The following is a 23,599-nucleotide window of genomic DNA, read 5'->3' on the forward strand; positions in this document are numbered from 1 at the left end:
CTTATCAGTTCTGTAGTTGTGTCAATTTGATATCAAGTCTTATAAGTACATCAATGTCAAGCCTAAAAAGCTTTATATAGATGATTAACTCATCAAACCATGTTAAATTTGAGCTTAATCCAACAAGCAGAGATTCATGTTTCCATTTTCAGTACTTGCATCATACTGGGGAGTTGATAATGAGTCTTCAAGTAACTATTTTATTTTTGCTGTATTCGATTATTGCCCATTCTCCTTCGCTACCAACTATTTCAACTTCTGGATTGTGTGTATTTGTTTTCCTCTGTTTTTGGATTTGTAAAACTTAGTTACTCATTCTGAATCTTTTAAGCCATGTCATATGTAGCACATGATATTTCTGCTGGGATTTCTGTTCTTTTGTTTTTCTTTTGCCCCCATCAGAGTGGAGAAGCAGCAGGCTTGACAATGCCTGTAAAATATCCATTATAAGTTGTCAACTAAGACCTCTTCAGTCGCCCTGCAACCATACAAGTACAACTGCTAATGATGTGTCTGAACTCCGAATGTACACCTGATCGCATCCGTTTCATTGTTTTGAGTTTGACTGACTATTAGATAATAAATAGTGCAAGCAAATTGGTTAAAGAAGCCATTCTTCAACTTAGGCTGGGTTGGGGGGATGTTGGCCTACTTAAAAATATGTGGAGGAGAAGAGGTGTACTAATCTTTACATAGTCAAAAAACAAAGGATTAGGATCTTTTAGCTATTCGGGCTGCCCTGTGTAAACCCAAAATTGGAAGAATAACACTATATTCTTTTGGGAAAAAGGAAAATTCGGATTCATACATACACCTTCTATTTAATTAAGTGGAAATTCTTGAACGTAACTTTTGAACATTTGAGCATAATCTCACCACACCACTTTATAGTGCAAGAATTGGAACATCCTTTCCGAAATTTTAATTAAAAGAATGATATTCCTTTTATATCTTATTTTGTTATAAACAAAAAATTAATCCTATTTGGACTGCAGTAGCATTAGCTAGCGTCCGATTTCAAGAGCATTTTTCTGGAGTAAAACAGATGTCCTACCTCTCTACCATTCACAATCTGGCAAAGCAAGGACCACATCTTTATAAATTAGGCAATCCGTTCCTTTAATTATGATAAATTACTAATCTTGTTAACTCAAATTGTCCAAGGATCAACGTTATACACGTTTAGTGAACCCAAATGTGAAAGGTAGTATATATTTAAAATAGAAAAAAAAATTAAATGACTAAGTAATAAATACATGAATCATCTTATTTAAAAATGTAGATTCCAATCTATTAAATAGTAAGCAATTTAGATTTTTTTTTAAATGTGTTGTGGAAATTGCCCAAGAATAAACAAAGATAAAATCCAGAGAAAATAAGCAAACAGAAAAACACAAGAATTTACGTGGTTCGGCCTCTTGCCTACGTCTACGGAGTGAAACTGTTCTTCTATTATTGAGAATTTAAAGTACAATAAATTGACCTTTATGGTTCCCAAAACAACCTAAGATCCCTTGCACAAGAACATTCACTCAAACTACTCTAACTCCACCTAGAGCAAAAGATAGAGTTACAAGATATTCCCTCTCTAGAGCTCTCAAAGCACTACTTACAATTCTAAAGCTTAGAAATCCACTTTTATAGTATAAAAATCCAAAGTAAAATGTGATTAGGATTCGATGTGGAATAAGAAGTTTAAAACCATACAACTACTTAATATTATATACAAACAAAAATCCTAATCAAATAAGATCTAGAATTCTAGTCAACCTAAAACTCAACAAAATAGTTCTAGATAGTATTTGGATAGTAAAATTAATAGGGTTCAAATACTGTTTCAATATAATCGTAACTAAAAACTGTTTGTAAAAAATAACTTATGTTCATGTTTTTTCTTCTTTTTATATAACAATTACTCTTTATTTTTGTCTATATGGGCACATAGTGAAACCCACGAAGGCACAACTTGTGTAGCATGTTTTTTCCATACCATTTTCTTCCTATTTGTCTAATCCACTATCTTCCATGCTATATCCAATCTCGAAAGAATTTATTAGTGTGAGAATCTAAGACTTGGATTTGTAATATGATTCATTAGGATTTATAAAGAAAAAAAAGTGGGTGTAGAGTTCCATTATAATCACCTCTTTCAAGCATGGTATGTGTACCATACTACATATTTTTCCCCACTTTATATCATTGAATCCAAGAGAAACTTGTCATGATATCCACTAGAGTTTTATAACCTTTGATGATTCTCAAGCCACTTTTGGCTTTTGTTGTTTCTTCTTTGACTTTTTTTGATCATGGGTGAGAGAGAGTTTGAGACTTTTTAGATGAGGAGACAGCATTTGTAACTTTTGCACTAAATCGGGTGAAATACACAAGCCTCTCTCAAAAAAGGAATTAGGAAAGAATAAAGACAAACCCTTCACTGTTAATGGGGTTAGTTAACAGTTACCTTTATCTAATCATCATTTAATTTTTATTCAACCTAACTTCTTTCTTTTGTTTTCTTTTACATATTAAACTCCTTTTTTATATTTTAATTTTTATTTGATTTTATGCTTTAATTTTTAATAAAAAAAAAAACCCAAGGCCCCTCCTTTTCTCTTCCAAAAAACCCTCTCTTACTCTGTAAGAGTTTATCTGTAAAAGAGAGAGAGAAAAAAAAGGGAGTTAGATTGATATGGTACTGTGGTCAGATAAAGTTAACTGCTGACTAATCTCATTAATAGTCAAAAGGGTAAAATGGTGCTTTCATATAAGAGAAAGTTGTGTTCTTTTCTAATTTCTTTGTATATTTTCACTATTGCTAAATTAAAATTAAAGTTAAAAGAAGAATAATGATTTTTGACTCTTAAAAGGAGAAGTCAGTTACAAGCAAACGACATTGGAATGATGATCAATTAAATTTCAAACTTATACAAAAATTTTCTTAAAAAAAGAAAAAAATTGTCAACTCCAATTATCCTTCAATTTTTTTACATACAGTTCACAATAATTAAAGAATGAAACCCTAACATGAAGATGAACCTGAGCACAAAAAGGTCCAAAGAAAGGTGTCAAACTTTGACCAGCTTTGGACCTCACCAATGTTCTTGGGTTTGGATTAATCTAAATGTTGCATTATAAAAGTGTCTTGATTTATGATCTAATCATCCCTAATTATAAGTGGGTTTAAGCTCTAATCACCCTCTAAATTTCAACTTGGTAAGTGTATCCCTTCACCTATCTTCTTCTTCTTGTTTTCTTTTTTTTTTTCAAAAATACAAAATATTTTCAGCTAAAACCTTTTCAAGTACTTTTATTTGCATTTCTATTTTTTTAGCAAACATTTAGAAAGCTTTATTAATGAATTGGAAATAATAATAAAATAAATAAAGAAAAGCAAAAATAGAAACAAAAATTTTTATTATACCTTTTTCTATTTTGAGGTTTGTTTGGGTAATTTTTGGAAGAAAATAATTATAGGAAAAAGGGGGAGAAAGGAGAGAAGGGTTCTTGTTCTATCTGTCTGTCTTCCATGGTTGAATCAAGAGAGAAAAGATAGAAAGAAAAGAGTAAATTTTGATTTTTTTTCTTTAACAAAATAAGAAAAGAGAGAGAGATGTTTCAGAGAGAGGAAGTACTTTGTCAAGAAGAGAGCTTTGACTTCTCTCTCTCTCTCTCTCTCTCTCTCTCTCTCTTATCATCTCTTTAAGCATTTTTTCTCACACATTGAATTGTCTTCCTTCCACATTTCACCCAGAATATATATAAAAAAAAAAAACTTTTCGTTTTCTCTGTAGTGAAAGAAGTTTCATTTCCGAAACCCTTGTGGGTTTTCCTCAGGTTCTTTTCTCAGCGCTCAAATTGCAAAAAGAAAACAAAAGGTTGGTTAGTTTAAATTTCTTCCCTTAATTTGCAATACATATGTTGTCTTAGTTTAAGGTGCTCCATTGCTTAGACAGATTTTCTGGGTAATTTTTGTTTCTTGTTGGAGGGGTTTGTTTCTGTCTGTAAAATACCTTTCAAAGTTTAAATCTTCCAACTTTCTAGGAAGTTGTTCTTTTTTTTTTTTCCTCATTTTTTGGGACTACTTTTGGTGTATATTTTGCCAAAAAAAACCCTTTTTTCTTGAACGTTATTTGATGTTGTGGATCTAAGATTTTAATTTTGACTTATTAACTGTATGGTTGCCTCACAAGTTTTTGAGCTTGATTCCTTACTTTATCTGTGTTGCTTATGGGCTTTTTCGTGAAATTTCAGGAAATTTGGAAAGTTGAGTGCTTTTGGTTGTTTTGGAGAGTTTTTTATTCATGGGAAATTGCTGTGCTACCCCTGGTTCTCCAGTTCAGAGTAATAAAAAAGGGAAAAACAAGAACAAAGCTAATCCATTTTTTGGTGATGATTATGCTGTCACTAATGGATCTGCTACTACTTTCAAGTTACGGGTTTTGAAGGAACCCACTGGGCATGACATTTCAGCTCAATATGATCTAGGCCGTGAGCTGGGGCGTGGTGAATTCGGCGTAACATATTTGTGTACTGATGTGAGCTCAGGTGATAAATTTGCTTGTAAATCGATATCCAAGAAGAAACTTAGGACTGCAGTGGATATCGAGGATGTGAGGAGGGAGGTACAGATAATGAAGCATTTGCCTAAGCATCCTAATATTGTTTCGTTGAAGGATACTTATGAGGATGATGATGCTGTGCACATTGTGATGGAATTGTGTGAGGGAGGAGAGTTGTTTGATAGGATTGTTGCAAGGGGACACTACACTGAACGGGCAGCTGCAGGGGTTATGAGGACGATTGTCGAAGTTGTTCAGGTTGAATTGTGAATGATCTTTCTGTTGTTGAATTGGCACAGTCTTGCGTTTCATGTTTATGGTCATATATGATGTCCACACAGTTATTCCTTATATGTTTGCTAAAAAACTGGTTTCAGCATTACATGAGTCCTACATCTGTTCTTGCTGTTTTGTTTTAAATATTTATTAATGTTAAATGAGTAGATGTTCTTATTGATTTTAACCACTTTGAAGCAATATGATAAACTCAATCCATTTGCTTGGTTGAATTTTTGTTGGTTTGGTGTATAACCCACCTTTTCAGATATTTTCTGTGCACTTAACAATCAGTTTGGTAGATTGGATTTTGTCATTTGGTATAAAATCCACATGTCTGACAACTTTAGGCATTCATGGTGGATAGTTTATCTTTATGTTTCTAAAAGTTATTTGTGAGACATATTATATACTATAATTATGTCTCCATGAGCTCATGATAGCTAATAAGGATGTTTTGAAGTACCTTACCTGTTTCTGCCTGGACTTTGGAGTTTGCTTGAGAAAATTGAAATCTTTAATGTTTGGGGTTCAATGTTGTTTCTCTTCACATTTCACTGTCTATATACTTCTATGCAATTGTTCTCTCTTTTCTTTATCTGGACGACGGTGTTTCCATTTAGCATGAAGATAAATAACCTTGTAAGCTGTATGCATTTTGTATTGCAGATGTGTCATAAACATGGAGTCATGCATCGTGATCTCAAACCAGAGAATTTTTTGTTTGCAAATAAGAAGGAAACTGCCCCATTGAAGGCAATTGATTTTGGGTTGTCAGTCTTCTTCAAACCTGGTATTGCGTATTAAGTATTTGACTATTTAAGCATTAGAAGTGTTTTTCCCCTTTTCCATCTTCGATGGCAATTAAGTTCAGACTGCTTTAGTTATCTCCTTTTTTAAACTATCTCAAGCAGCTCAGTTTTGCCTCAATAATGCCCTTTTTAACAGGTGAGCGTTTTAATGAGATCGTTGGTAGTCCATATTATATGGCTCCAGAGGTTCTTAAACGTAATTATGGCCCAGAGGTTGATGTTTGGAGTGCTGGAGTTATCCTCTATATTTTACTTTGTGGTGTCCCGCCATTCTGGGCAGGTTGGTCTTTCAATTTTCAAGGGTTAACCATTTTCTTTTGTTCATTTGACTCTATGAAGTTTAGAGTTCAAGATAGTGGTAGAGATTTGCTTCCAGAGCCTGTGGGCAAAGATAAGGGAGACATCAAGAAAAAGTTTTCTTTTTAAACTGTTTAAAATTTTCTCCATCTACTCTTATTTCTTTTAGAATAATCGATATAAATAACAAGTATCATGTTTTCATACAGAGACCGAGCAGGGTGTGGCACAGGCAATTATTCGCTCTGTTATTGACTTTAAGAGGGACCCATGGCCAAAGGTTTCTGATAATGCAAAGGACCTTGTAAGGAAAATGCTTAACCCTGATCCAAAGCAGCGTCTTACTGCTCAGGAAGTGCTTGGTAACCTTCTGTACATTTATCTGGCGTGCTTTATGTATGTTGATATGTATTGCCCTTCTATAAAAAATCATCCAAACTATTGTATGCAGAACATCCATGGTTACAAAATGCCAAGAAAGCTCCCAATGTTCCTCTGGGTGAGACTGTGAAAGCTAGGCTCAAACAATTTTCTGTGATGAACAAGCTGAAGAAGAGAGCTCTAAGGGTATTAATTCAAATATCTCCTCTTATAGTATATCTACTTTTCAGTTACATGATACAATTTTTTGGGGCTACCTAGGAACTGGTTCATTATCGGCTGTATACATTTCTAGTTTCTACTTTGTACTGACAGTAATTTGGAGTTTTCTTGATTTGGCAGGTGATCGCTGAGCATTTGTCACTGGAGGAAGTAGCTGGCATAAAAGAGGCATTCAAAATGATGGACACTCGAAAACAAGGCAAAATAAACCTTGACGAGCTTAGGATGGGGTTGCAAAAGCTTGGCCAACAGATTCCTGATGCAGATTTGCAGATCCTAATGGAAGCTGTAAGATTATTTGTGCCTGACCCCTAAATTTATTTTATTTTTGATCCCTTCAAATCTAAGAAATAATGATGTGACTAATGCAACCCCTTATTTTAACTTTTATATTGTCTTTAAACATTTGAAGTCCGTAACTAATTTGACAATGTTTTCTCACTCAAGAAAAACCGAATAGAAGAACATGAAATTTGAGGTGGGGGAGGGGGTATAAAAAAGAAAAGTTAAGCTTCAGTATTCTTTACTTCTATCGTCCTAGTCAATTCTTCATCTTTTGGGAGACACTTGCATAAAGTCTATATTCTGATCCTTCACTCCTAAATCTTGAAGAGGGAGAAAGTCAGTTTCCAGAGTCTGACCATATTTCTATGACGAATGTTTCCTATTCAGAATTTCCAGTTTCATTAATTTAATAACTGCAACCTGTTTTTAACAGGCTGATGTTGATGGTGATGGAACTCTTAATTATGGAGAGTTTGTAGCAGTTTCAGTTCACCTCAAGAAAATGGCCAATGATGAGCACTTACATAAAGCTTTTGCTTTCTTTGATCTAAATAAAAGTGGTTATTTAGAGATAGAAGATCTGAGAGATGCCTTAAATGATGAAGTTGACACCAGTAGTGAGGAAGTTATCGATGCCATTATGCATGATGTTGACACTGACAAGGTGAGTACTGCCACATCTGTAATTTCATGTTCAGTAACTGTGTCTCCTATTTGAACTTAAAAAAGCTTCATCTTGACAATATTTCCTCAAAATATCATTGCCAAGGGCTCGTCTTATAGACTGTAGCTAAAAGCAAATTAAAGTCATTTCTCAAATATCTAATTTAAGCCATATATATTTTCTATCACTATTGATTCTGATTTTGGTTTCCTTTGCTGGACTGAATAATGTTTTATTCACTATTGTTTATCTGTTATTTGCTTGTTCTTTGCATTGGCAGATAATTGGAAGCTATGTGTCTTATCAGTAGTGGAAACCTAATTCTGAAAATGTGATAAGTGTGCATTTGTTTTATTTTTAGTACTCGAAACCTTAAACAACCACCCCACTTTGCATTCAGTAACAACCTGGAGAGTTTGATGCATTCATCTTATCAATGTCACTTCTCTTCAGCGATCATGCTAGTTTCTGTATTGCACCTCATTGCCTCATCCGTTGCCTTTCTGCTATAGATTATTGTATTGAGATATATAAATAGCTGCTTATGTGCATCGTTTACTTTACATATGTGCAAATCCTGCATGTCTTGCGCTTGGATGCAAGCTGTTTAATTGGAAGTTAAAGCTTCTACTTTTATGTTGCAGGATGGACGCATAAGTTATGAGGAGTTTGTTGCAATGATGAAGGCTGGTACCGATTGGAGAAAGGCATCGAGACAATATTCACGGGAAAGATTTAACAGTCTAAGCTTGAAGTTGATGAGGGATGGTTCATTGCAATTAGCCAATTGAGTATTAAGTGGAATGAAGAGGAATCACAAAAAAGAAACTAATGTTGCTACGGAAAAAAAAAAGAGAATTGCCTTGATTTTTGTTTGGTTGATAAATATTATTGTCAATTTCTTTCTTTCTTTCAATTTAATTTTTCACGTGAAACCCCTGAGATAGGTAGGCTTAAAATGGTGTGGTTATAGTGTCTTTTAAAAAGCTGTGTTCGAAATTTGTTTGTGATGAGTTAGTTGCTGAAGGAAGAGGAAAAGGCAAAAAGTGTTGGTTGTTCTAGCCCACAATTTGTGGTTGTAAATATGTCAATCAGGCTTTTAATGGTGTTTTTGGTTAGAAAAGTCTTTGTCTGGCATTCAATTTGTCTGTCTCAATTGCTTTCATCATGTGCTGTCCAAAGCCTAAAAGATAGAACCACTCCACCCTGAGCTTTTTAGGTGATTTGAGGACTTTAAACTTGGCCTGCTCTGCTTTATTTTACTATTGTCTAAATCATACCTTAAAAACCAGAATCATTTATTGATTGCTCAATGTTCATGTTTCCTGACCCTTTGGTCTAGAGAAAGTTGCAAGTTCTACAAAAATGGCGGCTTATATTATGGATTTCCTTCCTTTTTCACTCCCTCTTTTCTGCGTTATCAGTTGCCTGCATTTTACTCCAATGGCAGCAGCCAATTGCCATCTATGAATGAGTTAGTGATGAGATTTATTCCTAGAACGCTCAATGTATTCCTAGCTACTTTATTTGTTCTCAGTCGCTAGCATTAGCTGACATTGCGGTCTGCCAATTTAATATGAAATTCCCAAACGAGCACTGTGACAATGAAGTTTTCCATTCCCATTGGTTAGGGAATTTATCACCTGCCTGACACAACTTTAAACAATGAACCAACCTCTGGAAACGTTTTAACTTGCTGTTATAATTAGTTGGCCTTCTGGTTGATATGTTAGTATTTCACAAATTCAATGTGCTACCTTCCCTGCTGATCTCAAATACTAATAAACTCCTACATTGAACATGTGGCTCTGCAGGGTAGCACCTCAGGCTCACTTTAACCCAAAACCAACCTGACCAGACACGTTAAAGCAGGGTAGGATGGATTTCAAAGAAAGTTGAGTCCGGTTCTAGCAGGCTCCTCGGGACACTTCGGTTCAAAATGTCCTGTTAACCAGCGCTAGATAACTTAAGAGTACTAGTTCAAAAAACCTGCGGGTCTGCTTGCAACCTCAATTGCCAAAACTCATGCAGGTAAGTGCAAATCTCACACTGGTCATCAGGTACATAATTTCTATAACTCAAGAGTGACTCGAGTACTAACTACTAGACATTGCATGAGGATATAATCCTGCATATCATCTAATCAAATGCTTTACTCAAATGACAGTATGCAGACCATGTCAGCTGACAGCACCCTCTAGAGACATGCACAGCTGTTCCCCTCTAATCACCATTCAGAAAGCAAGCAAACTGCAAAACTAAAAATTGATCATAAGCCAGGTTCTAAAGATTAGATTGCATTCCTTGTGTGCCCACCAGACATAGATTCTACTCATATTTGGCATCTTCAACCACCAAATTCTGACAGAAATTAAGCTTATAAACACATTACACATTACAATGTGAAATGTTTTCATGAATATTTTGCACACTAGATAATTTGATGCTGTATGTTTCAGTTTGGCATATCAACGTTTTGACCCATTGAGTTCCAGTTTCAATCAAGACTTGACTTTGAAGCATCTAAACTTCCAATCCAGTATTAGATTGTGCTGAATAGCAAGCATAGAATAAGATAAGATATATAGCATATGAGCAAGGAAAGCCTACACCAGCACTATAGCTCCGCATTACCTGCTGAGGAAAAGAGAATAGGAATGTGCCATTGATACATTCAATTCATAAGCAACCATATGCACAATTAGTTATTCTTTTCACTATCTACAACCTAGTAAATGCCTACCACAACAAATCTCTCCCTCTCTCCTGAGGCTAAATTATCTATGTTGTTCAGCTAAAACTGTAATAGATTAATGATAGCCACACCTCACCTTAGAAAGTGAGCTTTCAAGTTCAAAATCCCCTGACCCCTAACTTAACTGTCATAAAGATGTACATATTGCAAATTTGCATTAACTTCTATTGCTGAAACTCTTATGAGGTAACGAATTTTGTTAGCTAATTTGATTTCTTCCTCTTGTTTTAAAACAAGTGAGATGGTTGCATTCAGTCTTTCATCAGTTTTATATAGTGACAAGGGATTTATATTTGTATTAATGGAACCTTTACCATATAAAAGGGATTATCTCACAGAGGTTTTCCCTTCAATTTTTATCATTTTTGGCTATTTAACTATGCATTTATGTGAATGGTAGCTATTCCATTAATCACGAACTTTATGCTACAGTAATGAAATAATAATTGTTGCATAAATAATGGTAAAAGCCCTTCAACAATCAGTAGGAGGCAAACAAAATAATTTCTTATGAATTATCTTCACACGGTATCTGAAAATCATTTAATGCAGATTCTGTAAACTGTAAAGCATCAAATTTGTTGCCATTGTAATATCTTCTAATATATCTGCACCAGTTTATAGCATTTAATTTTCTTCCATAAACTGCAATCAAATTGATTTTGTTATGAAATTTCATCAATCAATTTATGATCTTGCATTTGAATTGCTTATTTTCAAACCACCCCCTGCCAGAAAGCAATTTAAAAGAACAGAGATTAATAAAAATCATTGATTTCATGTCTACAGATTTATTTTTATAATGCTAAATCTTACTCTTATCAAACAGATTTGTCCATCAACTTATAACAATTCAAAACAAAGCCACAAACATTCACAACGGACTATGGATTTAACTTGAGAATCCTGAAAATTGTTACTTTCTGAAAACAGACATGCAACTAGTATGTCATAGTGAGGGTGAAAATGTTTAGAACATTGAACATAGCTAGTTCACAGGCCAGGTTCATCATCCCATACATAAATAATTGGTTTATACCGGCATTGAGCATTAGCTTTGTATATTATATACCTGAGATTCCTTATACAGACGATTAAATTTCAGATAAAACTTAAAAAGTTTGAGTCTAGCTGTACAAAAGGATAAGACATGGTGCATTAGCTGTATACAGTGGTATGAAATGACAGTGGGCGCACCATGTATAGCACTCTATTTCACTGGTAACCTTAGCTCCAGACATGCGTTACTGATATTCGACCAATGAACTTAGCTGTTGCATATACCACTCTCATTTCACCCAATGAATTTAGAGCGTGAAATATACGACTGCTATATCACCAATGTACTTACTACCCATTGTGTAACGTAAGGTCACATGTAACCAATAAGAAAAACTTACATGTAATGTATATCTTTACTTTGTTACTATAAAGAGAAGAAACCTCAATGGTTTTACCTACCCCAGATGGTCTCCTAGACCAGTCTCTTAAATTTAGAAGAACAACTTGGTATCGCCTAGCATTCTTGGTGAGTTCCTCTCCCCATCTTTTCTTCCTTTCTACTAAGGAGATGAGATGCCACACTTTTTTTGTTGTTTCCATAGTATTAACGTTTATGAGAATTTCTCTTCTCTTTATAGTCCTTTGTCAGTGCTTTTCCATCATGATTAGTGAATAGCTTGGTATCGCCTAGCATTTTTGGTGAGTTCCTCTCCCCATCTTTTCTTCCCTTCCTACTAAGGAGATGAGATGTCACACTTTTTCTGTTGTTTCCATAGAATTAACCTTCATCAGAATTTCTCCTCTTCCATCATGATTAGTAAATACCAGGAAGTATATTCTTTTGATTTTGGATTTGATTATCCTTCCAGTTGATAGATTTGATTTTGGATAATATTATTTATTTAATTGAGAGATTTTTATAATTCTTTATATTAGATCAACCCTCCACCTGATATATTACAATTTCCTTTTGCAGCATTTGATTTGCTTGATTTCTTTTCTCCTTACATGATACAATAAGTTGAAAGCTGCCTAGCTATTGATTGTAATTAATCTCTTCACATTTGTTGGACAATTTTGTCAATTATTATTTTTTTTAGCCAATCAACTATTCATTCTACTTCCTTTTTGCATTTGTAGGTCTTCTCTGACAATCAATTAAAGTCCCGTGAAAGTGATTGTATCATTTCATCCAGTCAACCAGTAGTCTCCACAAACTAAAGTACACTCACAAAGTGTGAAAACTGATGCACACATGCAGGTTCAAGTTCTCTAAATTATGTGGTCCGTAATGGTGATTTCTGATTTATAACTTTGATAACCAAAACACCACACTGACACTTTCTAATATTTCAGGCATATAACTAGCAATTTTCAATATTGACTGAAATTAAACTTTGATATGATAAAAAAGTTGAGTCATATAGTGGTCATAAGAAAACAAGGTACAGATTGTCAAAATTAATTACATGTCTTCTGTGTTTCTGTAATCTTGTAAACTATATTATTGCTTCTTGGTGACCATTTCATAGTTAAATAAAGACAATCAATTTTATGATAAAATCGAAACCAGGATCTGCCACTGACAGGCTACCACTCTGGACTGATTTGTTCATTAGTAAACAGAAAAAAAAAAAAAAGAATTCCTAGATTGCAGGTTCAGACATAGCAAAGGTTTCTATCAAGTGTTTTGCAGTGAAGGACAAAAAGGTTAGACATTGCCACCTCTGTTCTATCAAATTCAGATGTTCCTGTAAGTTCCAAATGGTTCATTTATAATGATTTTCAAGTTTATTTAAAGTTTAATTGTTTTAGCTGAATTGATATCTCATATGCATGAATTCAACTTTTTCATCTTTTCATGTTGCCTTCAATCTAATTTTGTAAAAAGCTCTAATGATTTCTTTTATCAGGAGGATTTATGTACATTTAAGTCAAACCTGCGACATATTGTAGAAAGCCCCTAATTTAATATATTTTTAGCTACATGCTCTCCGTGGTAGAAAACAAAATAACATGGTATAACTGCATAGCACCAGCAGAGAAATTGCAGCCGATACAGTAGCAGTCAAGTTAGGGTTCACAAAATACTCTATAAAAGCATCTCTAATTTAGCAAGTATAATCTCAACTCAACCCTAAGGAATCACTTAATCTGGCTTTAAGTATAATCTATCAACAGTTGTAATGATTTAATCTTGCTTTTAGCCTTTGCATAAGTCCTTTTTATGGAATGATAACAATTTTTATGTTGAAATTTGGTGCTAGAAAATGGTTCCAAGTCAAGAAGTTGGCAAGTAAGCTACCTAGAAAAGAAGCTAAATTAATACATTTGGAACATAGAAAAGGCCCTAGGAGATGCAAAGTGGCTGTAAATGCATTTTGTTCTGAGGTTGGTTATCTCTAAGGAAGGAAGAGAGAGAGACAAAGAGAATTCTCAGCATCAGTTGATGAAGTTGTGTGTGATATTAACTATAATAAAAGACTGAACCAAACTATGCCCTCATTTCAAAAAAGCAAGCAAGCAATATACTATGTTTTAATTTAATTTATTAGCAGCCATGCATCCTTGAGGAAATGGAAAAAATACTCACCTTTTCTTAACTGTTCATTCCATTTTGACGAGTTTGTCTTTGCTTCTTGTTGCTGCTTTTGCCTTACCTACCTTTCTTCATTTGGGTTTGTAACAAATCAGACTTTTGTTCCCATCAAGACACCGGCATGATCTCTCATCTTCATTTCTTCTTCTGAAGAAATGGCTCCTTTCTATAATTTCACCTCCTTTTTAGTGCATCCTCATGGCTTCTGTTTCAAAATTTTTAGTAGCTTCTTTAGGTATTTTTTGCAAATAAGAAAAAGAAAACAAGACTCATAACGTTTTTAAAAACTTACCCCACCAGCTTCTTCCACATAACAGATATCATTAGTTACTACATTGCTTCTTCCACTCAATAGCTCCTCTTCACCTTTTTCAAGTTAAACAGCAAATTCTACATGTGCAGCCAGCTTCTCTTTTCATCTTTCACATTGTGATGATTTGAGAAAGAGAGAAGTAATAGAATCTTCTTCATCTGTTACTGTTTCATCAGATTTTTCTACCTCATTAGCCGCATCTCCACTAATCTTACATGCTTCTAGAGCAGTTCTGTTCTTTGCCATGAAATTGAACTGGGTAGTTTGAGCTGCATTTGACACTCCTTCTATTTCATTTGCTTCCTTAGCAAGAGCTTCATTCTCTCTACTCTTCCTCTAATAATTTAGCTTCTTGGTTATCTTCATTGTTGCTATCAAAATCCAGTTTGGTTGTCTTCACTTCATCATGATGCATGTGAGCCTATATATCTGCAGGTTGCTTCACCCCACAGTTGCTATCTTTCCTGCTTGAAGACTTGGAGGTCCTCATTCTTAGAGCTTTTTGCATAAGTTTTTTCCTTGAACTCTTCAGCCTTTTTGCTAATTCAGCAATGATAATCTTCAGGAAGTCATCTTTCACAGCTTTCCCTCTTTCTTTAATGTCACAGTTGTCTGATCCCATGCTCCAGAAGTCAGAATGAGACTTCACTACAGTAACTTCTGCTTCAAATTCTTTAGTAGCTCTTTTAGCAGTTTCTGAAAAGATATTAACATTTGTCACTGCTGCACCATTAACATTTCTTGAGTTCTCTTTCATCACATATTCCTACTGTTGGCAGAATCTAAACTACCAACTTTTCTTTCAGAACACAGCTCCCTTTTCAACTTGAAACTGTCAGTTGGCATTACCTTGAGTTCAAACCGTTCTTTTCTTAAGTCCAACACCTCTTTGTCACCATCTTCATACAGAATCCTATGTAGGCAATTCTTGTTATCAAAAGCAACAATGCGTCCTGTGAACCATCTGCGTGAACCTGACCAGTAGACCTTGACTCTTTTGCCAACTACAAATTCATTGTCATTCTCCTCCAGATTAACCATGCGGAAAGCAGGAACCTCTTTCCTAGGATGAAGCCTAGACTAACTTTTCTGTGAAGATGAGAAATACGCACAAACTGTTTCTCCATCTGCACCCCTCTTTTGCATCATTGGAGTGTCTATGTTCTTGTTGTCCTCTTTCTGGACAGTGTTGTCTACCTCTGTCTGTCCATTGCCAATGGGAACCCTTTCACCAGTCTGACTCTCCTCCTGCTTAGAGCACTCTGCCTTGGAGTTACCTTTCATAGTCATCTGTTTAGTACTTTCTTTTCCCTTAAAATTATCAGTACAATTTTCTGTCAAGCTTTCTGTTCCTCTATATTTACCTCCCTTAGATCTCCCCTTAACAACCTTCCTCATCATTTCTTTTGTCAGACTCCCTATAATCAGGTCAGAATCCTTGGCTATGTCATTTGGTGCCGTCTGCCAGAAGTTTCCCTACAACACAAGTCCATAAATCTTTCTATTGGCTTTCCTGTTAATACCTTATCAGCCATCTTGAGAAGCAGAATATCTAACCTAAATACTTGTGGAATTCAAGTTTAGTCAAGATATATCCAGAAAGGAAACCAGAAGAAAAACAAGAGTGCTAAATAAGGGAGCAGTTAGAAGAATAGCCCCAAATCATAGTAGCACATACCATGTTCAAACTCTTGATCTCATCTAAAACCATAAGTACTTATTTAAGTCAGTGTTGCAAGAATTTCTCCTTAAGCCAGAGCTTTTACATGACCTGCAATTCTGGAAATTACAAGGTTTCCTAGTTAAATGCAAAATTCTACAACTCCTTAAGATAATTACCCAAAGTAAGAATTCTTAATGAAATGGAGCCTTGTATGATTGATGAGGAACCATCGACTGTCAGTAACTGACAAGAATGAAAACGTTGAACTACAACCACTATATCATCTCTCAACCCTATCACAGTGAAGAAAAGACCCTAGGTGCCAGAAGTTTTTGGTGCTTACAAGCAACATGGCTGCAGAAGATGACCTAATATTCTAGTATAGAAGAAAACTCATACATCAGATGATATAATTAATGCATTTAAGAAAGCTCACAAGTGAAACAGGAAAAAGCTGATACCTAGGTTCTTCATAGTTTGTAAACTACCAAACAAACCGGAACGATGAAAAAAGGTGAAATCTGTAGAAACAAAGACCCAAACAAATAAATGCAAAGAGAAATCAAAATGTCAGGAGGAATCCATAAGTGCAAATAACAAAAACTTTAAAACAAGAAAAATAGAAACCCATATGCATCAAAGCTTAGAAAACTACCTACATGCCCAACAACCATAGATAGCATTTAGGAATTGGATACCGCATATGCAGGAAAGCATAGAAAATCAGCCATAAACCCTGGCTGGAATGCTGACATAAGTAATCTTTTCAAGGAATCACAACCCTTGAAAGAGTTCTGTGATTTCTTCCGAGTTGTTAGGCTTCAAAAGGGGGCGGGAAATCTAATGGGATATGACATGTGGCTGGCTGTGGATTGGTTTTGTGTTGTGTGTCAACTGTCATGCACTCCTCCAGTAGCCCTCCATCCCATGACCATGAGTGTGGACTGCGGAGTTGTACAGCTTACAAGTTACGACTTAAAGCCAGGGAAAACGTGCCCTTTAAAGTAAAATGATAAGGTGTTGCATCCCAATTCCTAAATAAATGCGCATAAAATTGTTGTTTATTATCTATGAGTTTCTAAGTTATATTATTTATTTTTTTAAAGGCAAATTATTATTTATTTTTATATTTTCCTTTTTGAATTACAACTATTTGGCATCTTGAGTAGTAATAATCTAATTTGTGGTATATTTTATTATATAAAATTGTTATTAGTTTGTGCCTAAAAACATATTTAGAGGTAGGATTATCGATACATGAATAAATCAATTAATTCATAAATAAAATATTATAATTAGATTAACATATTAATGATGTGTAGTAAGACAAACATTATTTTCATTAGAAAAACACAGATTTTGATGATGAAATGTTTCTTTCATTTTTTTTTATCTATTTTCCTTTTTCCTTTGAAAAATATGTAGAAGCTAGAAAACATGTAGAAAAAAGAAACGAGTGTTAAGAAGGCATCTTATGTGCATAAATCACTGCAATTGAAGTGAAGCTGGATTTTACAACTAAAGACAGAGGGTACTAGTAAATGCCGCTGAGTGCTGAGTTGCGAGTTGCAAATTGCAACAGAAAGCCAAGCACAGTTAGCCACGTGTCACAACCCAACAACATTCCCGCCACATTTCAAAGCTGACATGGCTTTGAGCGTGTTGTTTGTGCCCATCCAATGCTTACATTATAGAAAGCCCAACAAAGTGGACACAGCGCTTGTAACTTACCAACAAACCTCACCTGGCACATTGTAGCTTACTTGAACTGACACTCAGGCTTGTCCTGTCTTTTCTTCTTTTGTTTTTATTTTCCCTCTCTTGCTCGCCAAGAAGCAGTTTTGGCCTTTTGGGTATTTTTGTTTCTCACTGTGTAAAGAAGAGAGGGTTTTAAAGATTCTTTTGTGTTTTTGAGGGTCTCAGTTGAGAAAGCTTTTGGGGTTGTTCATAGTTTGCAAAGCCAAAGCTTTTGTGTGACTGCAATTCAAGGTTAGCTGCCTTGCCTCTTGTTCCCTTCCTTTGGTTTATACATTTTATTGGCTACATTTCTTATCTATCTGCATTTCCTGATTTTTGCATGTCAAAGTTTTCAATTTTCAATTTTTCTAATCTAGGTAAAGGTTATGGTTTTCAGTTCATCAGTTGTACCAATTCTTTGGATTGGAGGTTCTTTTGTCAAAACTGGGCCTCTGGGTTTTTTGTTTTTGGCTAAAGGTTAAGTCTTTATGTGCTTTTCTGTGAAAATTCTTCTTTCAAGCGATTCTGATACCCAAAAACTTCGAACTTCCTGAAAGAAAAACAGTTATAACAAAGCCATCTTAATAATTCCCTTGAAATCACCCTAGTTTTCACCTTCTTTCTGCTATAAAATTATCTGATCACCATTTGACTATAGTCAGGTTCTTCGTTTATGAAGGGGTTTTATGTGACATTTGGTTTTTATTTTCATTTTTAAGCTTTAATTATGATGTGTTTCTGGCCATTGGGGTTTTTTGCCTTAAGGATTCAACTTTTTGATAATGTTGGTTTCAAGCCTCTCTTGAATGTCTTCAACTCATTTTATTCAAGATAACAAGGTCTTTACTGATGAATCTGGGGTTTCCAGTATCAGTCGTCTGGTCATTAGTCTTGGATTTATTTGCTTATCACTTTTATATTCCTCTTAAAAGTTCTTATTGTTTCAAAAAAAAAAAATTGACACCGAATGCCATGTTTAGACTGCTTTAATTTCACCCAGCTTTTTCTTAATTCTCGTGATTGTACATGACTTAGCTCTATGTTTATATAGTTTTAGTCTTCAATTCTAATGATGAAGGCTTCTAATGTGAAAAAATAGATAAATAAGTAGAGTGTAGGTACCTGTGTGTCATGATCAAGTTCATCTTTTTGTTCATAAAAAGGTATCTTTTTCCCTTAAAAAAAACTAGTATCTTTTTTACCAGACCACAAAGGCAAAGGTTTCAAGCTTTTAATCAGAGTCATCTTCTCTGAGCTATCTTGTGTGTCTCTTCTTTTTCTTCTTGAATTCTTACACCTCAATTGTTATTGCTCAAGCAATTTTACACATTCAAACTACTAACTGTCATCAGACACAAGCTCCCAAGTAGCATCCTGCAAATTTGACAAGCAAAGAGTTCCAAAACTTCAATGCCTTCTACAGTAGGGTTTAGAGAGGTTGAAGAGAATAATGGACTAGCAACACACTATGCAATTTGACAAACCTTTTCCCTGACCATTTAAAATGTTGTGATGATTATTGGACCTTCAGGAGTTCCACTTGACTTAAACTCAGAAATCTTAAGAACTTTACTCTTAATAGGCTTGATGTGACTGCTTCTGTTTCACTGTTTCTACCTGCTTAACTGGTGTGTTCTCATCCAACAAACTTCAGAGAATTAGTCCAGCCTAATGGAATCCCTGGAGTTTGATGGTTGTGAATTTGATGAACTAGGTGATGATACCACATAAAATGTTCTGTGTTGAGTTTTAGGGAATTTCTTGAATCATTTCAAGTTTAATACATATTGCTTAATTTCTATTCAATGCGTGGGCATTTCAATACTCAACCATCTAAATTATGAGCATTGCAAAATATTTTCCATGCTTCATTAAAGCTTTAGCCGGAAGCTGTTCTGCATAGGGCCTAAAACAATTCCATTTCATCCATTGCTACACCTGTAAGAATATCAGCGACAGCATATATCTCCTATTAACATGTATAACTCAATATAAACACTTACAAAAACTTCTTTTGGAAATTTTTGAGATCAAGGAGCATCCCTTATAACTTAGGTCCTCTCTGCAGCCATTTTACTTGTAGCCTCTAAGACTTTGCTTAATCCATCATACCTAGGGTCCTTTCTTCACTGCCATAGGGTTGAGAAAAATTAAACGTGTGTGTAGTTCAATTATTTTCAATTTCTGTCAGGTCAGTTATGGATGGTTGATGGTTCCTCATGACTAATACAAGGCTCATTTCAGAAAGAACTCTTACTCTGGGCAATTGTCTTGAGGGAATGAATAATTTTGCATTTAACTAGAAACCCTTGTAATTTGATTGACAAATATTCTAGAATTCCAAGTCATGCAAGAGGTCTGGGTTGAGGAGAAGTTCTTGCAACACTAAATAACTTAAATAAGCATTTATGGCTGTGGATGAGATCAAGAGTTTAAACATGTTGTATGTTACTTTGAGTTGGGACTATCTTCTAAATTCATTATTTGGTACCCTTCATTTTCCTTCTGGTTTCCTTTCTGAATACGTGTCAACAACACTTCAATTTTGTAAGTTTTCAGGTTTGATATTCTGTTTCTCAAGATGGCTGATAAGGTAGCAGAAAGGGCCAATAAGAAAATATATGGACTTGTGTATTCTAGGGCAAGCACTGGCAGAGGCAAACCAAATGAGATAGCCGGGGATGATGACCTAATTATAGGGAGTCTGCCGAAAGAAATGATGATGAAGCTTGTTAGTGGGAGATCTAACAGTGTTAGATACAGAGCAAAAGAAAGCTTGACAGAAAATTGTATTGAAAATTTTAAGGGAAAAGAAAGTACAGAAATGATAACTATGAAAGGTAAGTCCAAGGCAGAGTGCTCTAAGCGGGAGGAGAGTCAGACTGGTGGAGGGGTTCCCATTGGCAATGGACAGGTAGAGGTAGACAACACTGTCCAGAAAGAGGACAACAGGAACGTAGTCACTCCAATGAAGCAGAAGAGGGGTGCAGATGGAGAAATAGTTCGTGCATATTTCTCATCTTCAGAGAAAAGTTTGTCTAGGCTTCGTCCTAGGAAAGAGGTACCTGCTTTTCGCATGGTTAATCTGGAGGAGAGTGACAATGAATTTGTAGTTGGTAAAAGAGTCAAGGTCTACTGGTCAGGTTCACGCAGATGGTTCATAGGACGCATTGTTGCTTTTGATAACAAGAATAGGCTGCATAGGATTCTGTATGAAGATGGTGATGAAGAGGTGTTGGACTTAAGGAAAGAACGTTTTGAACTTGAGGTAATACCAACTGACTGTTTCAAGTTGAAAAGTGAACCCCATTCTGCTGGAAAAGCTGATGGATTGGATAGTGGCAATGTTAGAGAAGCTGTGATGAAACAGAACTCAACAGATCTTACTAGTGCAAAATCAATGACAAAGAGTTCAGAGTCCAAGCAGAAAAAAGAAGCAAAGAAAGAGGGCCAAAGGACAAGCCGCAAAACGTACAGGAAGGGCACTGAAGCTACTTTGGAGGATTTGGTCTCTAATGTGGCTGTGATCCCAGAGAAAGTTGATGAACTAGTAACTAATAAGGCCAGTGACATGGAAAAACCTGGTCAGGCAAGTCCTGAAGAAGATGAATCTAATTTCATTTCAGAAGTTGTCAAAGAAGCTACTGAGGAGTTTGAAGCAGAAACAACTGTAGGTAAGTCTCATTCTGAGTTCTGGAGCGTGGGATCGGACAACAGTAGGATTAAAGAAAGTGGGAAAGCTGTGGAAGATGACTCCTTAAAGATCAGCATCGCTGAATTAGCAAAAAAGCCAAAGGGTTCAAGGAAAAGACTTATGCCAAGAGCTAAAAGAATGAGGACCAATAAAGCTTTAAGTAGAGAATTTGGCAATGTTGAGGAGAAGCTGGAGGCAGATATGAAGTCTCACGTTCAGTGTGATGAAGTAAAGACCACAGAAATGGATATTGATATCAACATTGAGGCAATGGAAGTTAATCTTCAGAACATTAGCAGTGAAACACTTGGAAAGAAAGCAAGTGAAGGAGATGAAACATCAAATGAAGCTTCATTTACTACACTGGATCTCACTTCAAAGGACAAAACTGCTAAAGGATCTGGTGATGCCAGTAGAAATGCTGCTAATGAGGTGGAAAACCTGACAAAGACAGAAAATAGAACAGCTGAACAAGCTGTCATTCCTGGTCTGCTCTTAAACCCTCATGATGTCAAAGATGAGAGGGAGGTCCTGGCTGCTCATCAAATGGAATTGGCTGCTTCCATTAACAAGGGTGAAGATGAATTAATAAGTGGGATCACCAGTGTTCAAAGATTTGAACATATTGACAGCATGAATACTAACCGTGAGACAGAATCTATCCTGGAAGCTGAGAGCATGAAGCCCTGTGAATCATCTAACTGTCTGCAGCCTGTTGTAAGTCCAGAAGAACCAAAGCCATATGTTTTGCAGGGAAAAGTCAAATTGGAGAATAGTGAATCTGATAAAGAATCCAAAGAAGGCATGGACTTCATCAGTGTGAAAAATGAAAGCTATTCTAGCAAGGAAAGCCAAAGCAATAATGGTGCTGCAAGCTGAAGTAGTCCTGGAAAATCTGCAGTTTAAACAAAGTAAGTGTGTTTTTTAAGCCTAAAGGTTATTAAAGTAGGTGGGCGTCTATATCCTTTGACTTGGCATTGGTTTTCTTTAAGCATGTGTCATTTACTTTGTTCACCGCACATCTTCAAATTCTACTTGTGTTATTTGGACTCTGTGGAAAGACTTTATGTTCATTACTGATTCTCTTTCTCCAGATGGTAATTGATTCTGAGAACAAAGTTGTGTTTGCACTTGTAATTGGTTTGTGTATCAGCTGTTAATGCAATTACATATGTGAATGTGTTATAAAAGAATTTCTTTCTATCTTTTCTGCCTTTTTCTTCCTCTGCAAACATCTATGTTATGTTATTCATAAAGATTTTGATGAAATAATATAATCCTTCAGGCCACTAAAATGTGAATATCTAATTATTCCTTTGCAGAAGTAAAATAAATCAAGATTTTTGTATTGACCATTAATGCTTATGAGTTCTTGTCTTTGGTAGGGATTGCTAATGATTTCCCTAGTATCTTGACCGCAGGTCACTATTCTACAATTATCTTGTACATATTTTTGTAAATCAACCTACACCTTTCATCCAATGTCAATTTTGAAAATTTGTATTGTTTAATTTTTGCAGGTAAATATATATTGACAGACATATGAAGGAGTTTTTGGATGCCATGAACCCTGGATTATCAAGATTCAGCAATGTTGGCAAGCCAGCAACTTCTCATGGAAATAGGAGGCTTAGCTGAGATGTGCATAGAGATGGTGACTTGATAGGGAGACAAAGAAACGGGTAGGCTAACATGGCAATTCTGAAGTTAGACACAGAAATGGGTAGAACAACAAGACAATACCAAAGTCGAGTAGCTTCTGGGGAAAAAAATATTGTCATTTTTGTCTGTTGGAGAAAAGATGAAACCATACTATCTTCACCAGTCATTACCTGGTGCATGTTCTATATTAACTATGTTATTTCATGAATGAGGTTTATATGTTGAATGATTTCAGCTCTCTTATTACCCATGACCTCTGTTGGTATCTTGTTACCTGCAGTTGGCTTTGAGTAATTAGATGTAATGGGTGAATGGCTATTCTCTCCAAAGCTGTTATAACAATTATTGATAGATGTTTCTGAAACGTTTGATCTGATGGGTTAATGGCAATTCTCTCAGCAGCCGTTAGCCTGCTAAAATCATATTGATTTTTCTGAGGAATTTAGGATGTGCTTTGCACCTTCAGCAATGCAGTTATCAGTTTAATTTATAGCCAACAAAACCGAGGGGTACCTCTTCTATGACCGGCTCCTGCTTTCCAGTGGGATACAAGCCCCACCAAAAGCCCCATAGAATCTTCCTTGTCCTTTCACTCATTGAAGAGGCACTGTCCTATTCAAAGCATTGTGTTGGTGTACACAAAAGGTAACTCCAAACCAAAACTCAATGAATTGCCAG

At 35.4% G+C, this 23,599-nt stretch overlaps 2 protein-coding genes and 1 long non-coding RNA gene across 7 annotated transcripts; 2 read left to right on the forward strand and 1 right to left on the reverse strand.

Annotated features, from left to right (window-relative positions):
• On the forward strand, positions 3,451 to 8,758 carry LOC18589850 (calcium-dependent protein kinase 8). The gene is made up of 9 exons (XM_018127320.1): positions 3,451 to 3,875; positions 4,252 to 4,817; positions 5,505 to 5,628; positions 5,784 to 5,927; positions 6,154 to 6,306; positions 6,396 to 6,511; positions 6,668 to 6,835; positions 7,266 to 7,496; positions 8,141 to 8,758. The coding sequence occupies exons 2-9, from the start codon at positions 4,302 to 4,304 to the stop codon at positions 8,285 to 8,287; spliced, it is 1,599 nt and encodes a 532-aa protein (XP_017982809.1). The 5' UTR covers positions 3,451 to 3,875; positions 4,252 to 4,301; the 3' UTR covers positions 8,288 to 8,758.
• On the reverse strand, positions 9,255 to 16,864 carry LOC18589851. 2 transcript variants are annotated; one of them, XR_001929437.1, is made up of 3 exons: positions 14,145 to 16,864; positions 13,847 to 14,057; positions 9,255 to 9,746 (listed from the first exon to the last, which is right to left on the reverse strand). It is a non-coding gene; the product is annotated as an uncharacterized LOC18589851 (long non-coding RNA). The 2 variants fall into 2 exon arrangements; XR_001929438.1 differs by lacking the exon at positions 9,255 to 9,746 and having other exon boundaries at positions 12,297 to 14,057; positions 14,145 to 16,204; positions 16,290 to 16,864.
• LOC18589853 lies at positions 17,244 to 23,343 on the forward strand. 4 transcript variants are annotated; one of them, XR_001929158.1, is made up of 3 exons: positions 17,244 to 22,170; positions 22,645 to 22,680; positions 22,780 to 23,343. XR_001929158.1 is itself a non-coding variant. In XM_018126528.1 (3 exons), exon 2 carries the CDS (start codon positions 20,147 to 20,149, stop codon positions 22,136 to 22,138), a length of 1,992 nt encoding a protein of 663 aa, XP_017982017.1. In that variant the 5' UTR covers positions 17,244 to 17,817; positions 20,118 to 20,146; the 3' UTR covers positions 22,139 to 22,170; positions 22,780 to 23,343. The 4 variants fall into 4 exon arrangements, 3 of the variants coding, with proteins under 3 accessions (XP_017982017.1, XP_017982016.1, XP_017982015.1); XM_018126528.1 differs by lacking the exon at positions 22,645 to 22,680 and having other exon boundaries at positions 17,244 to 17,817; positions 20,118 to 22,170; XM_018126527.1 differs by lacking the exon at positions 22,645 to 22,680 and having other exon boundaries at positions 17,244 to 17,817; positions 20,125 to 22,170.

This window comes from Theobroma cacao, chromosome 9 (assembly GCF_000208745.1).
Source record: "Theobroma cacao cultivar B97-61/B2 chromosome 9, Criollo_cocoa_genome_V2, whole genome shotgun sequence".
In the NCBI taxonomy this organism is placed as follows: Eukaryota; Viridiplantae; Streptophyta; class Magnoliopsida; order Malvales; family Malvaceae; genus Theobroma; species Theobroma cacao.

What these genes read in the sequence shown, in the direction of transcription:
- LOC18589850 (XM_018127320.1), top strand. Translation starts at nt 4,302, where the DNA reads ATGGGAAATTGCTGTGCTACCCCTGGTTCTCCAGTTCAGAGTAATAAA. An exon ending in TACTGCTCAGGAAGTGCTTG is followed by an intron (nt 6,307 to 6,395) that starts GTAACCTTCTGT and finishes TATTGTATGCAG; the next exon opens with AACATCCATGGTTACAAAAT. An exon ending in ATGATGTTGACACTGACAAG is followed by an intron (nt 7,497 to 8,140) that starts GTGAGTACTGCC and finishes TTTATGTTGCAG; the next exon opens with GATGGACGCATAAGTTATGA.
- LOC18589853 (XM_018126526.1), top strand. Translation starts at nt 20,147, where the DNA reads ATGGCTGATAAGGTAGCAGAAAGGGCCAATAAGAAAATATATGGACTT.